The 15,342-nt window shown below is 38.7% G+C and overlaps 1 protein-coding gene across 1 annotated transcript in view; it reads right to left on the bottom strand.

Annotated features, from left to right (window-relative positions):
- The window catches only part of EML6 (EMAP like 6), a gene marked incomplete at both ends in the record, with an annotated part of 303,253 nt that overhangs the window by 57,693 nt on the left and 230,218 nt on the right, over positions 1–15,342 (bottom strand). The window contains 2 exons of the mRNA XM_082851443.1: positions 846–1,022; positions 4,987–5,075. Coding sequence (XP_082707569.1) covers positions 846–1,022; positions 4,987–5,075 — 266 coding nt within the window. The remainder of the gene's footprint in view (positions 1–845; positions 1,023–4,986; positions 5,076–15,342) is intronic.

Below are 15,342 nucleotides of genomic sequence, written 5' to 3'. Positions count from 1 at the left end.
TACAACATGATGACTACAGCTAACTCTGCTGTATGATATAATGAAAGTTGTTAAGAAAGTAAATCCTAAGAGTTCTCATCACAAGGAAAAAAATTTTTTTTTCTTTTTCTGTTGTTTTGTATCTGTATTAGATGATAGATGTTCACTAAACATTTCGTGATAATCATTTCATGAGGTGTATACGACAAATCATTATGCTGTACACCTTAAACTTACAGTGTTATATGTCAGTTATATCTCAATAAAACTGAAAGAAGAAGAAACAGAAAAAATTTGTCAATGGACTTGATAAAATGGATTATGCTTAGAGGGAGGAGGGAGCTAGACACCATGTCACTTGGGAAGTGGCTGAAGGAATTGGAGACTTTTAGGCTGGAGAAAAGGCTGTCAGAAGACTGGACTCATTCAACAATGATTCAGAAGGCAGAACTTTGGCTAAAGGAAAAAATTCAGCTCAATATAGAGCAAAACATTTTAACAATGGAGCAATTAACAAATGACTTGGGCTGCTTTGTGTGGTAGTAAGTTCTTCATCTCTAGAAGTATGCTAGTAAAGACACCAGTCCAAGATGTAGAGAAAAATCTTACTTTGCAGTTTGTGAGATGCTGGATTTGATGTCCACTGACGGCCTTTCAAGGAGGAATTCTACTCCACGAGACTCTGACTCAAACTAGTAAACATAATGTCACAAAGCTTTCTATACAGCATAAATAACCATGGTACTGTAGATTACACTATTGATTGCTTATTCCTTCAATATGTAAAAATCCACTTAGATAGAACAGATAGATTTGGGGTTATTAATGAGACTGAGCAAGTATATATAATAAACATGCAATATTACCTTGACAGGATATGAAAAAAGCTTAACAAAACCAAAATCATCTCCTGTGGCTAAGAGGGAATGGTCTTTGGTGAGACTGGCAGCATTCACATCAGTCACATCACTGTGCACTGGCCAGATGCCCTCACAGGTGGGCCCCAGAACACAGGTCCAAGCGTCCCACTCTATCTTCTCAATCTTGAAAAGAAGGAAGGAAAATTAATATATTTTCGTAAAACCTAGAGATCTTTTTGTTTTATTTAAAAGAAACAAATGAAGGCTGAATAGTTCTAAATTATGACTTTGCCAACACCAGGCATTTGTTGTATGCTGCGGTGCCTAAGTTCTCAGCTGCATTTTTAAAGTGGTATATGCATTGTCTCAATAACACTGTAGTCAAACCTCCATATATGTTCCCCTAGATAAAGTGAACATGTTGGAATTATGGACACCTGACAATACCAAAGGTTTTTAGTTCTTACCTAGACGTTTATCATTGTATATGCCATAAGCTAGATCAGGGTTTCTCAGCATCAGCCCTATTGACATTTTAGGAGGGATAATTCTTCATTGTCAGGGGCTGTCCTTTTTAGCAGCATCCCTGTCCTCTACCTACTGGATGCCAGTAGCACCACCTCCCCAGGTTGTCCCCAGACATTGTCAAATATCCCTGGGAGAGGGGGCAAATTGATCCCAATTGAGAACCACTGAGCTAGATTGATCGATGGGGCTGATCATTTAGCAAATTATTTTAAAAAGTCATAGGACATAACTTTTTAAAGGACTGCTTCCTTGGAGGAAAGAGTAATAAGATTCTGCAGTAATAAGATTCTTAATATTCTTTATGCTCTAGAGAGACCATCTTAAAAACTGGAAGAGCTGTTCATATTGTATTGCCACGAATATACATTTTATCCTTTAACACTGTTTTGTCTGAAATTCCCGAACAGAAGATTTGCAATTCATGTAGGTTAAATTCTGATAAAATTGAGGATTTTCTTTCCTTTTTTAAAAAAGAAAACAGTAACAGTAACACTTTGTTATTAGACTTTCCTGGGGGATTTGATCTCATTTACTTTCATTCAAGATCTGCTAGTATACCTTAACGTTACAGTTTCTTTACATAAGCACTTTAAAGCACTGTTTAAAAGGGTATAAAAAATCATTAGAGAACTGTAGCTAAAATTAAAGGCCAGATTGCTCTCTTTGGATCTGGAAACTACTTTCTGGTGCACGTTGTTAACGCACCTTGCCTCCATTTCTGTTGTTTTCTGCTTGGTACCACTGCCTAGAAGGGAAATGACAAGATAAAGATGCAGCCAGGATTTTAGTCGCAACGTGGGGAGGTGCTATACATATTTTGGCCACTCAAATTTCTCCTCATTTAATATTCTGCGTTTCTTCTGGACACATGCAGAATTGGAACCAAAAAGCTGCGGTTCACCCAGTGACTTGGGGTACCTGAGGCAGGGTCACAGACTTAGGTGACGAGAAGTGGTTCCCCAACAATTACCTCAGTTTTCTGAGGTGCAAGTGGAATCTCCCCAACTCCTTATGACATCTTCAACTGACCGTCACAGGAAAAGAAGCAGGGAACCTCCCCTCTAGTTCTAGAAACGGGCTTTCTGGCCACTGACTCCCTTACAGATACGAGATTCCATTTCTGACACCTTCCTTGTCCATCCCCAATGCCACCTCTCTGGGTGGCACCTTTCCTGGCCTCATTATATAGGGAGGAGTGGGCAGTGAGCTGGCATTGCTCACCCTACAGTCACCCTGACAGAACACCCTTGGCCAGATCTGGACAGTGTGCTCTCCAGGGGAAGCATGTCTAACTTGTGGGAAGCTACAGAAATCACATTTAAAATGGAGCATTAGGAGTGATCCCTATAACTATACTCAATATCCTGTGATAAACCATAATGGAAAAGAATATTAAAAAAGTATATATATATATATATATATATATATATATATATATATATAACTGAGTCACTTTGCTGTACAGCAGAAATGAACACAACATTGTGAATCAATTATACTTCAATAAAATAAATTGAAAAAAAAAAAAAAAGAATGATCCCTGTAACTGACAAAACCCAAAAGGGGTAAATAAACTTGTTAAAAACCCTGGACTTTAGAGGGCAGAAGAGTCCTCCAGGGGTGTCTTCCACAGCACCTTGCCCCAGGCAGGTATGTCATTATCATCATCATTTTGCAGAGGAGGTGACTGGAGCCCACAGAGAGGTTAGTCACTTAAATCCCAGCCTGCTTGGCAAGCAGAGGGAAAGTCGAGCTCCAGGGACTTGGGCTGCTAGTATAGAGCCGGCTTATCTGCACCATGCTGCATCACATGAAGATAAACTGGACATTTTAATATTTGGCATAGTTAACAATTTGCTGGGTAGACTTTGTGTTAGTTTCACCATGACTGTTTCTTAAAAAAAAAAAAAGTCTTCTTTGAAAAGGAGATTTTCAAAATCCTTCATACTTAATTGAAGAGCCTGACAATACTGGTAAGTAAAATGATGAGCTACCTCTTTGGAACTCTTAGTAATGCCAATACCAGGGTGGCCAGGCTGAGGAGACATTAGCTGGAGGGACTCCCCAACCAACAGCACCAGAGATCAGCCTCTGGAACAATAACTGTACACTGCAGAGGGACAAACTAACTCATCAGAGCCAGAGCCTGGCACTTCAGGAAGACTTAACATAAATTTCCCTTTGGTAGATTTTTTTTTTAACATAATAATTGCTCACCTGTCCCAAGTTGGCCTCATCCTCAATGTCCGATTGCATCTTATTTTATCAGTAGAATACTTATTTGGGGCACTAGAACAGGTGAAGTGATGTAAAATGATGCTGCACTGTCTAGGCTGTGAAGTCACACGCAGACCCCTCTAGGCTAGGATCACAGCTCCAAGGTCCTTTTACTTTCCTGGAGCCTTAATCTCCCTGTCTGTAAAATGAGACTGATAAGTATCAGGCGAGGCTGCTGTGAGGACTGGATTATAGGTATATGAAGTGCCCGGCACACTCCACAGATGTTCAGTGAAGGAATGACATAACTTAAAATATCCCTTACTCAAGGCTATTAAAGTTTCCCCATATAAAATAAGTTAAAATGAAGACTGATCAAAGATAAATAAACTGGAGTTGGAGAGTGAGATCAATCGATCCATTAACAGTTTCCATTAATACAATGCCATCACCCATAACAACTTGGGTTTCTTATGTACTGCACATATATTTCCTTTAGAAACAATGAAAATATTATGAATGGACATGAGTCCAGATGTCTCTGGGAGTACATTAGAATACCGGGATTGTTTATATTACTGGCTAACTGAAGCTAGAGAGAGGAAGACGCCTGTCCCTCAGTGGCGTACCCTTGACCCTTTTTCCTCTAAGGAAGCAATATTTCCTTTTCTTTCATCGAAGGTTACATAGCGAAAAAATGAGAGAGATTGTCTCCTGGGAATAAAAGGATGTCCTTAGTGCTAATCAGGCAATGACTTTTTGGCCCTCAGGGTTCACTACATGGAAGCACTGTGCAGGCTGAAAGACAAAAGCAGCGAGCCTTTAGGAAGAGCTTTTAGGAAGGCGTTAGTTCATGGACTCAAAAATTTTATCTAGGCTTTGACTTCAGCAATTAAAAGATGGTGTATGTGGCTAAGAGCACGAGGAAAATATAGAAAAAGGAAACAGTTTGCTACATTAGGATGGTCAGGTTGTGGAATGTTTTGTTTTGAAAAATAATTTCTCTTGTTGTAGAAGGTATTTTTACTATTACAAACAGTAACCATTGAGAAAGCACGTTTCAAAACTTTACGTTCATAAAAAGCTTTGCATAAAATGACAGGACATGTAGAATGGGAAAAGTAATATGTAGCATCCAAATTGTTAGCTCAGTCATTGTCTTCTGGCAGAGAAAAATTAAGCAGAATGCCAACTATGCATTGCTACGTTTGTGGTATAGTAAATCCATATGTCCTCAGAAAGTAGGAAACCAGGCTAAGCAGGCAGATTTAAGAAATGGTCAAGCTGAAAGACACACAAACTATAACTCATATTAGTGAATAATAACTGATAGGTTTTGTTAAAATGCACATACTAAATTTTTATGAAATACTTTTTAAAAAGCTTTGTGTCTGACTGTTACCTCTGAAGGTCTTATTATATGCCGTTTGCCTCTTGGAGCTTCAAAAAAGAGTTGTTCTTTGGCACCTGAATTAACTTGCAGTAATTTCCCTGTTATGAGAGAATAAAGTAGGAAGACAATTAAACTCTGCATTTATCTTTTTGTTATAAAGTGATGAGCATGATTGCAACTATTTTGATTCATTTTAATCAAAGTCTCATAAACTGAGTAAATATATGTTGAATGATCCAGAAGTGCATGTAAAGACAATTACATGGCAAGGTACAAACTCCAAAGCTATGATTTTTAAAAATACGAACCTCATAAAATCTGACCTTGAACATCCTTCAAAACTAGAAGAATCAAGCTTGCTGTGTTTTCCTCTGTTGCATTGAAAGTAGCTATTTTTCCAAAGCCTGACAAAAATTTTTTTTTGCTCTTTTCCCCTGTTGCCTCCTAGCACAGAAATGTAGTAAAAGCAAACTGCTTTGGCAAGAATTATGGCACTGGAAGCAAGAACCTCGTAAGCGTTTGTGCTTACTAGGATATCAATTCTAAATTTGCCCTTTAACATTTAGAAACAGGAAGACAAGGACACATAAAACAAACTGTAAATGCTCATTCCATTTCCCCCTTCCTTTTTTACTTGAAAATTTATAAAGAAATCTGAGACTTTTCCCAAAACAAAATGTTGAGCAAAAATAGTCTTTCGGTCTGATGTAAATTTTTAATCTTGGACTCATTTTGATTAATGTTGAAAAAGATTAGATTTCTTAATTCTCCTATCATATCAATGATCCTCTATGGCTTGAAAATTTAAATGACTCAAAAGATCTACTTTCTAGTATTTTTTCAGCGTGTTTTAAACGATGGGAAATCTCAAACATATATGGAAGTAACAGTATAAAGAAGCCCTATGGGGCCAATGTCCAGCCTCGATGGTTATTAGCACATGGCTGGCCCTGGTTATTAGCACATGGCTGGTTATTAGCACATGGCTGACCCTGCTGCAGGAACCTCCTCATTCCCTCACCCCAGATTACTTTGAAGAAAACGTCAGATATCCTAACATTTCATCTGCAGATAATTCAGTGTACATATGCACACTAACGTTTCCTACTCTCTCTCTTTCTTGAATAACTATTTATATCTAGTAGCCTTGAAATGTCCTTCGTGGAAAAAATAATAGCAAAATAAGAACTCCGTGTTACATCATGTTCTTTAAAGTTTAAGTGGGTACCACCTAGGTCTGAAATCTAGTTTGGCTAAACTTCAGGAGTTGCAGGTCTGTTTCTAAATGACTAATTAAAAACAAGGTTCTCTCATTTCCTAAATGAAACCTGGATCATTTCCAGTTTGCTGAGTTATAAAATAGTGATTGGGGGTTTGCCTTGGCTGTGAGGAGCAAGTAAATTTGAAAACGTTTTCTCTGAAATGGGCCCGTCTTCCGGACTTTATGGCTCAACATACACAAATCAGAAAAGTAAAAAGGGAGTTAAATGAGCTTTGGTTATTTAGCATTATATGAAAATGAGTAATCAATATTTTTCCAATGAACTAGATATATCTGCAAAGTATACTTTTAGAATTCTCAAGAGTGACTGCATATAACAAAGGATGTGGGAAAAGGATTAAAAAATTCAATGAAAACATTCTTTGAATATAGGTAATTTTAGATATTTTTGGCCATGAGATCGATACTAAGAGAACTCAAAGGATTGTAGCTCTCGGATAATCCTAACAACTCACTTTACACCACAGCTTCAAAGATCATACTTTACTTTAAAAACAACCCAAAAACTATAAAAATAGCTCAGGGAAGTATTTTCTGACTGCAGGACTGTTTACAAAACCACTTCTGCAAGCACCAGAAATGCTTTGCAGCTCCACAGACACCTGTGGGTACCTACCAAGCCCACGCCCTTCCCTGAGAACTGCCCTGCACCGTGGGCTGGGCCCCTGCGGTCTTGTCTGCACTCTGGAGGTGGACGTTGACCCAGGAGCGACCAGGCTGGAGACTAGGCTAGACAGTCAAATTCTCTCTCCTGGGAAATTGGAATCTTAGGCTGAATCAGTGGGTGCCTTGCTGGGAGGAGATGTAGCCTTTGTGACTGGGGGTGGCATTTGGGGGCAACAGAAAGTGGGTCTTGTGCAAATGAATTAGGGAAAGCCGGCCTGTGCAGAGAGAGGGGCCACAAGCGGGCACCAGACCCAGGAGAGCAGTGGACACTGAGACTGGCTGCCTCAGAGCAGGAGAGGAGGAGAGGGGAGCTCCCTGGCTGGGTTCTAAGCATTTTCTGATTCATTCCTAAAGTCAGTTCTTGGGAGATGTGGCTTCCTGCTCTTGGATTCTATGAAATATCCCTATCTTTCCAATAAAGTCATTCTTTATTCTTATTTTTAAATTTAAGCTGGCTTGAGTGGGTTTCTGAAATCAGGGATATGAAGAAATTTTTAAAAAATCAATTATTCTTGTGTTAGGAAGGTAGAATTATGGGTGTGTTTCCCCCCCAAAAATTTTCTTTACTACTGTTATTAAACTGTATTTTTTTTTTTTTTGAAGCACAGAGGAACAATTTAGGTCACCACTCCTTTTTTTCCACTGCCTGCTGCTCTGTAATATATAACCACGGAAATATTCTGAAGACAGGAGCAGAAGCAAAGAGCAAAAAGTATAATTTGCCCCTGAATAACAGTAACCCTATTCTTTTAGAATCCTCACATTTTTATTAACAAGAAATGTCTATTCACACAGAATAAGAGAATTGAGATAGCTGTCCCCATCACTAAGCAGGTACAGTAAATCACACATATTGCAGGTGCCTAGAGCTTTATAATCCAGAGTGATTCACACATGTCACCCCAGTTGCTATAGAATTTACAAGTTAGAACAATTCCAAAATTGGTACTAAATAAACCAAACACATCAGGGCATTTGCAGTGAAAATGGGAATGAGATGTTCTATCATGGCTCAAACTGTTAGTTGGTAAAAGATCTTACAGTCCTGATATTTCTGGAAATGAACTAACAGCAGCGAGAAAATACCCTTCCATGTTTCCTCTCTTTCCATTTATATTTTTTCTTTCTCAGGCATTCTGTGCAGGAGCTTTTATTCAGGGGTAGCTGCTGTTCCTGCACAAGCCCGATGAGCTTTTCAGTTTTCCTGGGACCTGAGGTTGCCATGGACACGGAAGGCAGCGGAGGCTGGCGGCTGTGCCATTCCCCACCCCTGACGAGCCAGCTGGCTCCGGCAAATGTGTTCACTATTTTTGACAAGATCAAAGGAATGAAACAGATCCCTGCATCTAAGTTCTGCTCTCTTCCCTCTGTAGGCCCTCGAGGCCCTGCTGTGAAAAGCTAGGCTGATCTTGAGGCAGCCTGGCACATGCTGGAGGGTAGGCATTTTAGGAACTGGGAGATCAGGAGCAGAAGAATATCAATATGACACACGTCTCGTGGCAACAAAATTGGAGTTAAACCAGGGAAGATTCACGGGTACACTTGCTCTTATTCTCCAGATGGCATAACTCCTCCCTAAAAATCAAAAATATTCTGTTCTCCTCTCAGGCCACAGAAACCATTTGGTCTGATCCTCTTAACTAACTGAAGGGGCCACTTAGGATGAGAGGCAAAGTGGCTTTTTAAAGACCCTGGCCTCCTTACTCTGTCTTTCCCATCGCCCTATGTGCTAGTTGGACCACAGACTCTGGCTTTGGGCAGAACTATGGAAATAGTGAGGTTTGCCTCTCTCCCTGCAAAGTGATGGCTCCACACTGAGGACCTTAAAACCGACCTCCGTCCAGGCCCCTCTATGGTGGCAGCCCACTGATCCCCACCAAGGGCTTATTCTTCCCATCCGGAGTTAATTCCTCTTTATATCCCTACATCTGACAGAGGGCCTACAACACATTTAAAGAATAAAAAAAAATAACCTTCCCCAAATGTAAATACAACTGCAATGTCCCATCTCATCGCCATTTAGGATAGCTACTATCTATCAAAAACAAAACAAAACAGAAAATAACAAGTGTTGGTGAGGATGCAGAGAGGTTGAAACCCTTGTGCACTGTTGGTGGGAGTGTAAAATGGTGCATCTGCTGGGGAAGACAGTATGGTGGTTCCTCAAAAAATTAAAAGTGGAATTATCATTTTTTCCAGAAATTTGACTTCTGGACATATACTCAAAAGAACTGTACACCCTGTTCATAGCAGCATTATTCACAATAGCCAAAAGTTGTAGGCAACCCAAGTAACCACTGATGGATGAATGGATAAACAAAATGTGGAAATAGGCAGTCTACCAGAAAAAGAATTCAGAATAATGATAGTAAAGATGATCCAAAATCTGGGAAATAGAACAGACAAAATGCAAGATACATTTAAAAAGGACTTAGAAGAACTAAAGATGAAACAAACAACGACGAACAACACAAAAAATGAAATTAAAAATACTCTAGATGGGATCAATAGCAGAATAACTGAGGCAGAAGAACGGATAAGTGACCTGGAAGATAAAATAGTGGAAATAACTACTGCAGAGCAGAATAAAGAAAAAAGAATGAAAAGAACTGAGGACAGTCTCAGAGACCTCTGGGACAACATTAAACGCACCAACATTCGAATTTTAGGGGTTCCAGAAGAAGAAGAGAAAAAGAAAGGGACTGAGAAAATATTTGAAGAGATTATAGTTGAAAACTTCCCTAATATGGGAAAGGAAATAGTTAATCAAGTCCAGGAAGCATAGAGAGTCCCATACAGGATAAATCCAAGGAGAAACATGCCAATACACATATTAATCAAACTGTCAAAGATTAAATACAAGGAAAACATATTAAAAGCAGCAAGGGAAAAAAAACAAATAACACACAAGGGAATCCCATTAAGGTTAACAGCTGATCTTTCAGCAGAAACTCTGCAAGCCAGAAGGGACTGGCAGGACATATTGAAATTGATGGAGAAAAACCTGCAACCAAGATTACTCTACCCAGCAAGGATCTCATTCAGATTTGATGGAGAAATTAAAACCTTTACAGACAAACAAAAGCTGAGAGAGTTCAGCACCACCAAACCATCTTTACAACAAATGCTAAAGGAACTTCTCTAGGCAGGAAACACAAGAGAAGGAAAAGACCTACAATAAGGAACCCAAACAATTAAGAAAATGGGAATAGGAACATACATATTGATAATTCCCTTAAAGGTAAATGGACTAAATGCTCCCACCAAAAGACACAGACTGGCTGAATGGATACAAAAACAAGACCCATATATATGCTGTCTACAAGAAACCCACTTCACACCTAGAGACACATACAGACTGAAAGTAAGGGGATGGAAAAAGATATTCCATGCAAATGGAAACCAAAAGAAAGCTGGAGTAGCAATTCTCATATCAGACAAAATAGACTTTAAAATAAGGACTATTAGAAGAGACAAAGAAGGACACTACATAATGATCAAGGGATCGATCCAAGAAGAAGATATAACAATTGTAAATATTTATGCACCCAACACAGGAGCACCTCAATACATAAGGCAAATACTAACAGCCATAAAAAGGGGAAATCAACGGTAACACATTCATAGTAGGGGACTTTAACACCCCACTTTCACCAATGGACAGATCATCCAAAATGAAAATAAATAAGGAAACACAAGCTTTAAATGATACATTAAACAACGTGGACTTAATTGACATTTATAGGACATTCCATCCAAAAACAACAGAATACACATTTTTCTCAAGTGCTCATGGAACATTCTCCAGGATCGATCATATCTTGGGTCACAAATGAAGCCTTGGTAAATTTAAGAAAATTGAAATTGCATCAAGTATCTTTTCCAACCACAACGCTATGAGACTAGATATCAATTACAGGAAAAGATCTGTAAAAAGTACAAACACATGGAGGCTAAACAATACATTACTTAATAATGAAGTGATCACTGAAGAAATCAAAGAGGAAATAAAAAAATACGTAGAAACAAATGACAATGGAGACACGACGACCCAAAACCTATGGGATGCAGCAAAAGCAGTTCTAAGAGGGAAGTTTATAGCAATACAAGCCTACCTTAAGAAACAGGAAACATCTCGAATAAACAACCTAACCTTGCACCTAAAGCAATGAGAGAAAGAGGAACAAAACAACCCCAAAGTTAGCAGAAGGAAAGAAATCATAAAAATCAAATCAGAAATAAATGAAAAAGAAATGAAGGAAACGATAGCAAAGGTCAATAAAACTAAAAGCTGGTTCTTTGAGAAGATAAACAAAATTGATAAACCATTAGCCAGACTCATCAAGAAAAAAAGGGAGAAGACTCAAATCAATAGAATTAGAAATGAAAAAGGAGAAGAAACAACTGACACTGAAGAAATACAAAAGATCATGAGAGATTACTACAAGCAACTATATGCCAATAAAATGGACAACCTGGAAGAAATGGACAAATTCTTAGAAATGCACAACCTGCCAAGACTGAATCAGGAAGAAATAGAAAATATGAACAGACCAATCACAAGTACTGAAATTGAAACTGTGATTAAACATCTTCCAACAAACAAAAGCCTAGGACCAGATGGCTTCACAGGCGAATTCTATCAAACATTTAGAGAAGAGCTAACACCTATCCTTCTCAAACTCTTCCAAAATATAGCAGAGGGAGGAACACTCCCAAACTCATTCTACAAGGCCACCATCACCCTGATACCAAAACCAGACAAGGATGTCACAAAGAAAGAAAACGACACGCCAGTATCACTGATGATCACAGATGCAAAAATCCTCAACAAAATACTAGCAAACAGAATCCAACAGCACATTAAAAGGATCATACACCATGATCAAGTGGGGTTTATTACAGGAATGCAAGGATTCTTCAATATACGTAAATCAATCAATGTGATACACCATATTAACAAATTGAAGGAGAAAAACCATATGATCATCTCAATAGATGCAGAGAAAGCTTTTGACAAAATTCAACACCCATTTATGATAAAAACCCTGCAGAAAGTAGGCATAGAGGGAACTTTCCTCAACATAATAAAGGCCACATATGACAAACCCACAGCCAACATCATCCTCAATGGTGAAAAACTGAAAGCATTTCCACTAAGATCAGGAACAAGACAAGGTTGCCCACTCTCACCACTCTTATTCAACATAGTTTTGGAAGTTTTAGCCACAGCAATCAGAGAAGAAAAGGAAATAAAAGGAATCCAAATCAGAAAGGAAGAAGTAAAGCTGTCACTGTTTGCAGATGACATAATACTATACATAGAGAACCCTAAAGATGCTACCAGAAAACTACTAGATCTAATCAATGAATTTGGTAAAGTAGCAGGATACAAAATTAATGCACAGAAATCTCTTGCATTCCTATACACTAATGATGAAAAATCTGCAAGTGAAATCAAGAAAACACTCCCATTTACCATCGCAACAAAAAGAATAAAATATCTAGGAATAAACCTACCTAAGGAGACAAAAGACCTGTATGCAGAAAATTATAAGACACTGATGAAAGAAATTAAAGATGATACAAATAGATGGAGAGATATACCATGTTCTTGGACTGGAAGAATCAACATTGTGAAAATGACTATACTACCCAAAGGAATATACAGATTCAATGCAATCCCTATCAAACTACCACTGGCATTTTTCACAGAACTAGAACAAAAAATTTCACAATTTGTATGGAAACACAAAAGAACCCGAATAACCAAAGCAATCTTGAGAACGAAAAACAGAGCTGGAGGAATCAGGCTCCCTGACTTCAGACTATACTACAAAGCTAGAGTAATCAAGACAGTAGGGCACTGGCACAAAAACAGAAAGATGGATCAATGGAACAGGATAGAAAGCCTAGAAATAAATCCATGCACATATGGTCACCTTATCTTCGATAAAGGAGGCAGGAATGTACAGTGGAGAAAGGACAGCCTCTTCAATAAGTGGTGCTGGGAAAACTGGACAGGTACATGTAAAAGTATGAGATTAGATCACTCCCTAACACCATACACAAAAATAAGCTCAAAATGGATTAAAGACCTAAATGCAAGGCCAGGAACTATGAAACTCTTAATGGAAAATATAGGCAGAACACTCTATGACATAAATCACGGCAAGATCCTTTTTGACCCTCCTCCTAGAGAAATGGAAAGAAAAACAAAAATAAACAAATGGGACCTAAAGAAACTTCAAAGCTTTTGCACAGCAAAGGAAACCATAAACAAGACCAAAAGACAACCCTCAGAATGGGAGAAAATATTTGCAAATGAAGAAACTGACAAAGGATTAATCTCCAAAATTTACAAGCAGCTTATGCAGCTCAATAACAAAAAAACAAACAACCCAATCCAAAAATGGGCAGAAGACCTAAATAGACATTTCTCCAAAGAAGACATACAGACTGCCAACAAACACATGAAAGAATGCTCAACATCATTAATCATTAGAGAAATGCAAATCAAAACTACAATAAGATATCATCTCATACCAGTCAGAATGGCCATCATCAAAAAATCTAGAAACAATAAATGCTGGAGAGGGTGTGGAGAAAAGGGAACACTCTTGCACTGCTGGTGGGAATGTGAATTGGTACAGCCACTATGGAGAACAGTATGGAGGTTCCTTAAAAAACTACAAATAGAACTACCATATGACCCAGCAATCCCACTACTGGGCATATACCCTGAGAAAACCATAATTCAAAGAGTCATGTACCACAATGTTCATTGCAGCTCTATTTACAATAGCCTGGGGATGGAAGCAACCTAAGTGTCCATCATCGGATGAATGGATAAAGAAGATGTGGCACATATATACAATGGAATATTACTCAGCCATAAAAAGAAATGAAATTGAGCTATTTGTAATGAGGTGGATAGACCTAGAGTCTGTCATACAGAGTGAAGTAAGTCAGAAAGAGAAAGACAAATACTGTATGCTAACACATATATATGGAATTTAAGAAAAAAGTGTCATGAAGAACCTAGGGGTAAGGTAGAAATAAAGACACAGACCTACTAGAGAATGGACTTGAGGATATGGGGAGGGGGAAGGGTACGCTGTGACAAAGCGAGAGAGAGGCATGGACATATATACACTACCAAATGTAAGGTAGATAGCTTCTGGGAAGCAGCCGCATAGCACAGGGAGATCAGCTCGGTGCTTTGTGACCGCCTGGAGGGGTGGGATCGGGAGGGTGGGAGGGAGGGAGACGCAAGAGGGAAGAGATATGGGAACATATGTATATGTATAACTGATTCACTGTGTTATAAAGCAGAAACAAAAAAAAATGTGGTATATACACACAATGGAATAGTATTCAGCCTTAAAAAGGAAAGTAATTCTGACACGTTACAACATGGATGAACCTTCAGGACATTATGCTAAATGAAATAAGCCAGTTACAAAAAGACAGATACTGTATGATTCTACTTATATAAAGTACCTAGAATAGTCAAATTCATAGAGACATGAAGTGGAATGGTGCTTGTCAGGGTCTGGGGGATGGAGAAGGGGGAATTACTATTTAATGGGTATAGGGCTCCAATTTTATAAGATGAAAAGAGTTCTAGAGATGGATGGGGATGGTGGTTGCACAATAATGTGGATGTATTTAATGCCACTGAACTCTATACTCAAAATGGTTAAGATAGTAAATTTTATGCTAGGTGTACTTTACCACAATTAAAAATAATTCTAAAGAAATCTTCCCAATCAAAACATATTCTTCCTATGCCTCAATTTCTCTTGGTCCTTCACTCCATAAAATGTAAATAATAATTGGTTTTAACCCCCTAATGGTCAACATAGTGGTGGGATTCACGTATTATGTCAGGTGTTGTGTGTGTGTGTGTGTGTGTGTGTTGGGTTCTAAATAAAACTCACCACACTCTATTCTACATATGCATAAAGATGACCCTCACTGTTCTAAAGCTTTCTCACAAAGGGGCATATCTAGGGATTTAGCCAGAGAACAAACAGGGTGAAATCCTTGCTTTTTTTTTTTTTTAAATCCTTGCTTTTCAAAAAAACGATAAAGCATAGAATATCAAAGAAGGTGGGTGAGAAGCAGCTGCTTCCATTCACCCCCTGGACCTCACTGGTTCCTAGATGTCTCCCAGGCCAGTGTCCTGCTTGATCATACATGCCAGCCTAAGCCCTCAGCGCTGTATCTGGATGGTCCTGACGTGAAAGTGAGAGGAACTTATCTGATTTCCCTTTGCCCTTCTTGGGACTTGCACCTCTCACAATAAATGACATGCATGCCTTCTTCCCATCTATTGCACTGTGTAAAACGCCTGCGGGTTGTAACACTTAAGTCCAAATTCTGGTGCAGCAAGTACAGCTACAAGTAAATCC

Source organism: Leucopleurus acutus (genome assembly GCF_964270905.1).
Source record: "Leucopleurus acutus genome assembly, chromosome: 12".
In the NCBI taxonomy this organism is placed as follows: Eukaryota; Metazoa; Chordata; class Mammalia; order Artiodactyla; family Delphinidae; genus Leucopleurus; species Leucopleurus acutus.
Note: the sequence above shows the minus strand (reverse complement) of the source record. Positions and strands in the feature narration are given on the sequence as shown.